The sequence below is a fragment of the Lipotes vexillifer genome, unplaced genomic scaffold, assembly GCF_000442215.2.
Source record: "Lipotes vexillifer unplaced genomic scaffold, Lipotes_vexillifer_v1.1 scaffold225, whole genome shotgun sequence".
Taxonomy (NCBI): domain Eukaryota; kingdom Metazoa; phylum Chordata; class Mammalia; order Artiodactyla; family Lipotidae; genus Lipotes; species Lipotes vexillifer.
The window spans coordinates 893,112-899,971 of record NW_006787630.1 but is presented as its reverse complement, the minus strand read 5'-3'; the positions used below and the strand labels follow the sequence as shown (position 1 = coordinate 899,971).

At 65.9% G+C, this 6,860-nt stretch overlaps 1 protein-coding gene across 2 annotated transcripts in view; it reads left to right on the top strand.

The window, feature by feature from the left end:
* Nucleotides 1-5,894, top strand: part of ABHD17A (abhydrolase domain containing 17A, depalmitoylase) — an 8,888-nt gene extending 2,994 nt beyond the window's left edge. Inside the window, exons 1-5 of one of the 2 annotated variants that reach the window (XM_007460358.1) lie at nt 1,131-1,261; nt 1,322-1,462; nt 2,589-2,783; nt 5,129-5,308; nt 5,410-5,635. In XM_007460358.1, coding sequence (XP_007460420.1) covers nt 1,131-1,261; nt 1,322-1,462; nt 2,589-2,783; nt 5,129-5,308; nt 5,410-5,635 — 873 coding nt within the window. Of the gene's footprint in view, nt 1-925; nt 1,463-2,588; nt 2,784-5,128; nt 5,309-5,409 lie in introns of those variants that run through there. The other variant, XM_007460357.1, reaches the window with a different exon arrangement.
* The last annotated feature ends 966 nt before the right edge of the window (nt 5,895-6,860 follow it).

Sequence of the window (6,860 nt, the reverse complement as noted above, 5' to 3'; positions counted from 1 at the left end):
AGGCTGTAGGGAAAATGTAGTAAATGAGTACTCCGTATTTTCAAACCTCTGTATTTTCTTCCAGTCTCCCTGTTGGCAGCTCCATGTACGATTGTAGTTGCTTTAGCAATTTCGCTGTAGTCTGTTCAAGGCCACGTTTCACACAACATTCTGCGTTTTTTCTCAGAGCCTAGCCCATTCCACCACTTTTCCCTCATCTTATTCACTGTCTCTGTGACCTGAGTGGTGTCTGATTGATAGATGAGGAAACTGAGGCCCAGGGAGGCTAAGGGACTTGCCCAAGGCCACAGACACCTAAGCTGGCAGAGCTGGGGAAGGAACCCCAGGCTCCCATGACCCTGCCCTGCCTCCCCGCCCCCCTGCCCCACCACAGCAGGCTGACCCCTGGGCCTGGCCCCAAGCACTGGAGAGAGCCATTGTCTCAGCCCAGTAGGCCTTCCCAGCCTCGAGATGTATCCTGCTTTTGTTTCCAGAGCCTTTGTTTGTTGTATTTCCTCTGCCTGGGCTCCTGTCTCCAGACTTCACAGGCCCTGGGAGCTGGGAGTGTGCTCCTGGGTCCCTGTGGTCAGCAGTCGGTCCTCGCCTGGCTGAGCTGTGGCACCTGGGGGTGGCAGATGGGGATGGGCCCCAGGGCAGAGTCTGGGCCAGCCGTGTGGACAGAGGCACGGGGCATGGGTGGGCTGGGGTGACATTTCCCGGGGCCTGGAGCAGGAGCTGTGCCCAGGAGAGCTGGGTGGGCCAGGGCTCTGATTGCCCCGCACAGCCTGCAGGCCGAGGCTGGGCTGATGAATGGGCTTAAATGGCAAGAATTGGTGTCTGCCAGTGGAGGAAGGGTGGTGGCAGGCGGGGCCCTGGTCAGGTTTAGGTCCCACCAAGGTCACTTGGGAGCCCCGGGGGAACTCCACATCTTGCTGTCCCCCTGCAGGGTTTCCCTCTGTGCGACATGGACACACGAGGCTGCGAGGCTCCCAAGGGCTCAGCTTGGACCGCGATGGGGCTGGGCTGCAGCCTCCTAACGGGGCTCTCGTCTGGGGTGGTGGCCGGGGGTCGCCCTGCCCCCTGCCCGTGTCTCCGAGCACCCCCATCCCTCCGCTGCCGGGCGAGGCCCGCCCCGGGGCCCGGCGCCCGCCATGAACGGCCTGTCGGTGACTGAGCTCTGCTGCCTCTTCTGCTGCCCGCCCTGCCCTGGCCGCATCGCCGCCAAGCTCGCCTTCCTGCCTCCAGAGCCCACCTACTCGCTGGTGCCTGAGCCTGAGCCGGGGCCCGGTGGCGCTGGGGCCGCCCCCTCGGGGACCCTGCGGACCTCGGCCGGCACCCCCAGGCGCTGGAAGCTCCACCTGATGGATCGCGCCGACTTCCAGTACAGCCAGCGCGAGCTGGACACCATCGAGGTCTTCCTGACCAAGAGCAGCCGGGGCAACCGCATCTCCTGCATGTACGTGCGCTGTGTGCCCAGCGCCAGGTGAGCCACATGGACTCGACCCCCCTGGGTGGAGGGACCAGGTTGGGGGGTGGGAGCTCAGGATATGCTCCATCCTCAGGGCTCTCGTTTCGGCCACTGGTGGCCCCTGGAGGGCCAGAGACTTGCTAAAGCCCACCTGGAGGTGCGGGTGCCCCGGGGATTCTTCTCGCCAGAGGGGCAGCAGATGAGATCTGCCCATGGCCACCGAGGAACTTCCGGGGGCCCTTCCACTTGCAGCCCTCTGGGGGGCCCTCTTGGCACCCTGTCTTGTGGACAAGAACCCTGAGGCTCGGGGGTGGCTCTGAGTGGCTGTGTCACATCACCTGCTCAATGTGGAGCCGTCTGCTTCCGGGTCTCGGTGTTCACCTGCCCAGGGCTGGTCTCCTGGGCCCTGGGTGCCTGGTGAGGCCAGCACCCGCTTTGGGCCGGTGGCCCCTGAGGCCTGGCTGGTGGCTTGGGCCAGGTCTGACTGCCGGAGCCCTACAGTGGTACAGAGGGGGGCCTTCCAGCTGCTTCCACCTCAGAGCAGGCTGGGTCCAAAGGGCAAGCTTTCACCTTCCGGCTGGGCTGGGCTAGGGCCACAACAAGGCTGGAGGAAGAAGGCTCTGCAAGGCTGTCAGCGGGATCCAGCCTGGTCACCTGCCATCGGCATGACCGCCTGGCAGGGCCGCCATGGGCCACAGGGCAGAGGTGGCGGCCCAGGTAATTCCCTGGAGGAGCGGGAAGAGCTGCACCGCGGTGAACGGGGCTTGGCTCTCTTCGCCTGTGGTCGGAGGGCCGCGTCCCATCCTCCACGATGGTTCCGAACAATGGGCAGACGTGCCTCCCATCCTCGGGCCGTCAGAGTCCCTCCAACAGGAACAATTCCAAGGGAGAGGTGGCTGCTGCCCAGGGCATCAATGTGATGGTCACTGTGGCTTCCTGGGCTCACGCTGGGGGTCCACCTGTGCCAAGAAGGTGACCGGTGGGCCCAGCGGCCCCCTTTGATGAGCGGAAGCCCGAGGCTCCACTGTGTGTCATGGCCTAAGTCACGCCGGGCAGAGCCAGGCACTGTTCCCCTCGGCAGGGCTCCTGCCCCCTCCGCCCTTCGCCCTCTGACCTGTGCTTCCCCACTGCCCACCCCAAGGTACACGGTTCTCTTCTCGCACGGCAACGCGGTGGACCTGGGCCAGATGAGCAGCTTCTACATCGGGCTGGGCACACGCCTCAACTGCAACATCTTCTCCTACGACTACTCGGGCTATGGCGTGAGCTCGGGCAAGCCCTCCGAGAAGAACCTCTACGCCGACATCGATGCCGCCTGGCAGGCCCTGCGCACCAGGTGAGCTCACGCGGCGGGGAGGGGCTGGCGACGTGTCTCCTCACAGGCGGCCGGACCTGGTGAGACCAGGTGGGAGGAAGCCCAGGTGGGTAGCCCCGCAGGAGAGGGAGCTGGTCTGCGGCCACACTGGGCCACAGGAAGAGGCCCGACCCCTGTTCCCTCTGCAGGGTGACAGGCATGCTTGGTGTGCAGGGGGAGGACGTTCCTCCAGCCTCCCTGGTGGGGGGGGCCCTCCTGGGAGCCGCTGGCCTGGGACTGTCCCCATGGGAATGGAGGTTCCGCCTGGAGAGAGGGGGTGGGCAGAGGACGAGCCCAAGATGTGGCGTGTGAGGGCGGTGTGAAAGGACTCTGGGAGCCCCGAGGCTGAGGGAGCACTTGCGGTGCGGGGAGGGGCCAGGCTCTGTATCAGGGTTCTGGTCATGGAGCTTGGCCTCATCCTGAGGAGGGTCTCCTCTGGGCCTGGAAGGTTCTGTTGGGCAGCTTCGTACCCAGCACAGTCTGGTGGCTGGAGGGAGGTCAGCTCCCTGAGGCTGGGTCCTCCCCAGGCATTGTGCCCAGCACACAGCTGCTTGCTTGACTCAGACAGGGCCCCCACTGTCTGGTCTACATCTCCATCCCCAGACCCCACTGCCCCGTTCATCCAGGTCTTGGCAGCCCCCTTCCACCCCATGCTCGCTCACTGAAGCACAATAGCTCAGTCTCTGTGCAGAGATGGCCCAGCGCCCTGTGCTGCTCTAGAGGGAGACCCACCCAACCCCACCCTCCCAAAGGTGGTGCCCTCTGCCTGCCCAGGGCCGCCCCATCTTGGCCCTGCCTGGCCGACTGGCGCAACCAGCTCCTTCAGGGACCACAGCCAGCCTGCCCTGGGGAGGCGGGGCCCTGGTTGCTGGAGTGATGCACCAGGCAGTCCCTGATGCAGGCCCTGGGAGCAGGGTCCCCTGGCACCACCCTGGCACTGGGGACCCGTGCTGGGTGGCGTAGTGCAGGTATGTGTCCACACTCGGCTGCCGCAGCCTGTCTCCACTGGCTGGGGGTCGCTGGCAGAATCATATCCTGCCGAAGGGTCAGGGGTCTGAGCTCTGTCATCCATCCATCTGTCCTGCTGCCAGCCTTGACCTCCAGAGAGCTGGTCCCTCAGACCCAACAGCTGAGAATCAGCAGGAGGGTGGGAGGCTGGGGCCCAAGTGGTGACCTGGGGCGGGGCAGGCCTGGAAAGAAGAGCTGTGTCATCCGGCACCTGTCATGTTTGTCCAGGTGGAGACAGCCAGGTGGCAGCTGGGGGTCCCTGCCTGCAGCTGGGTGATAGGACGAGGCTGGTGCTCAGCACAGCAGTACTCATGGTGAACCAGGGAGCAGGTCGGGAAGGAGCTTGCAGGGTGGTAGGCACAAGGCCAGATGGCATCCCCGAGGCCTGGGGGTTGGGGCCGGAGGACAGGGATGGGGGCAGATGGCGCCTGGGTGCCCAGGTGGGTTGCCCAGGTGAGACGAAGACCTTCTCTGGCCACTCGGAGAAGGGGCACCCCCTTTGAGATCAGGATGTGGGTGTGGGGAGGAAGGCCGTGGAGGCCACCTGCAGTGGGAGGGTGGTGAGTGGGTCCTTGTGGGGTCAGGAGAAGACTGTGCTGGGATGGCGCTGGGGGAGGCCCGTGTGGAGGGGGTGTGGGGGGGTCAGGACCTGGCCACTGTGTAGGAAATGTCCCCAGGGAGGGAGGTCATGGCTACCCGCCTCCTCCCCTCAGGAGCCGCTATGCCTGCTCGCCCACGTTGTACTAAGCAGCTGAGGGGCCGCAAACTGGCTGAGACGAGAGAGGACGAGGCTGCCTTCATTCCCCGAGGCCAAGGGGGTGGGTGAGGGTGATGGGTGCTGGGAGGAAGACATACCCCCTTGCCGTGCGACCTGGAAAGGCTGTCGAATTCCGAACAGCGAGGACAGGAGGGCCCCAAGCAGGTTCTGCATGTGGCCCTGGTCGAGTGTGTGTAGGGGTGGGGGTGGCCTGGTGACCAGGAGGAGCAGGAGAGGCCCCAGGGATCTGCCCCCAGGAACCACACAGCGCAGGTACGGCCCGCACAGGTGCACTGCCCAGGTGTGACCAAGTAGATGCTGTCGAAACTGAGGGTAGAGCTGGGGGCCTGGGGCTGCGGGCAGCCAGCTCCCCTCACACCTGTAGGTCCTGCCTCCCCTGCTGAGCGGACCGCCTCGGGGCTGGGAGGCAGGGGAGGGTGCCTGGGCGCCACCCTATTGCCTGGAGCCTGCGCGGAGAACTACGGGGGACTGCACTAGGAGGGCAGGCGGTGGGAGGGGTGTGCGTGTTGCGTCGCGGCTCATCTGCCCCCACTGCCGCCAGGTACGGCATCAGCCCAGACAGCATCGTCCTGTACGGGCAGAGCATCGGCACGGTGCCCACCGTGGACCTGGCCTCGCGCTACGAGTGCGCCGCGGTGGTGCTGCACTCCCCGCTCACCTCGGGCATGCGCGTCGCCTTCCCCGACACCAAGAAGACCTACTGCTTTGACGCGTTCCCCAAGTGAGCGCGGAGGGGGGCGGGGCCGCGGGCGGGGGCGGGGACCCAGGGGCGGGGCCTAAGAGGGGTTGGGGCGTGGAGGCCTAATGTGCCCCGACCCGCAGCATCGAGAAGGTGTCCAAGATCACGTCGCCGGTGCTCATCATCCACGGCACGGAGGACGAGGTGATCGACTTCTCGCACGGGCTGGCGCTCTACGAGCGCTGTCCCAAGGCCGTGGAGCCCCTGTGGGTGGAGGGCGCCGGGCACAACGACATCGAGCTCTACAGCCAGTACCTGGAGCGCCTGCGCCGCTTCATCTCCCAGGAGCTGCCCAGCCAGCGCGCCTAGCCTAGCAGCAGGCCCGAGCCGCGCCGGGACCTCAGCAATAAGGCGGCGCCCAGCCCCGGCCCCGGCCCCGGCCCCGGGGGCTGCATGTGAACCCCCGGGCGCCCCACGTCCTCGAAGCAGCTGGCCGGTAGGGGTCGGGACCTCACCCGGCCCCTGGGCCGTGGACAATGTACAGGCGACGGAGCTATGCTCTCCTTTCCTTTTGGAAGCAAAACGAAGGAAAAACGTGAGAACAGAAATTAAAGATTTAAAATTTTAAGGTTCCTCTCCCTTTCTTGGCTCATGCGTGCTCTTCCTGGGGCTCAGCAAGCACGAAGAGGGGGCCGGACTTTGTCCCCAACCCCCCAAGGAAAGTTCACAACTGCGGATGTCAGGTCACTCCCTACAGAAGAGGGGTCCAGTTCGGGTCCTTGGGGCTGCAGGTTGCCTGGGTGGTGACGGAGGGGCGGCAGCATTCGAACCCAGGACGCTGCGTGCTCGGAGGGCGTGCCTGGGGAGGGTGGTGGGCTTCCTGTCTCCGAGACAACCCTGGGGGTGGAAGTGGCCGCTGCCAGTTTAGGCTGGGCCTGCTCCGGGCCCCCAGAGAGGCAGACAACCCTTCCGTGCTCGTGTGGTAGACATCGCAGGGCTGCTCTTCCCATCCCACCCTACCCGTCCTCGGCTCCCGCTGCCCAGAGAGCTAAGAGAGTCTTGCAAACGGGGACGCTTGGGTCCAGTGGAGGGCAGTGGCAGGTCCGAGGCCGCGTGGGGCCTCCCCAGGAACGAGGTCACCATGAGCACCCCGCAACACGCCTCCGGGCCTTGGTCTGAGCTGTATCCTCCGCCCGGGGTGCCCTTGAAGACAGGGTCGGTCCGCGTCACCCTGGACCCTGGCCAGACGCCTGGCTCATCAGCAGCCTCCGGAGTACCCCCTGCGACCTCCAAGGGCGGCACTCTAGAGTGGGTAAGGTCTCAGAGGCCTGTCATCCACCCCGAGGTCGGGCGGCGGCTCGGCGTGTGTGGCGATACTAGGCAGTGGCGAGGCCGGGAGCGGGCGATGCTTCCGCCTCGGCCCCTCGGGGCCCACGGCCCCTTTAAGAGGGGGCGGTGCTTAGGTCTGGGGGCGGGGAAGACGGCAAGGGGTGCAGCCGGGCGAAAGCGGAAGTGGGGTGGCGCGCGCACGGCGGAGGCGGTGGGTGGCGGAGCGCGAGGAGGCCGCGGCCTGCGCGGTAAGTGGCAGCGGCTC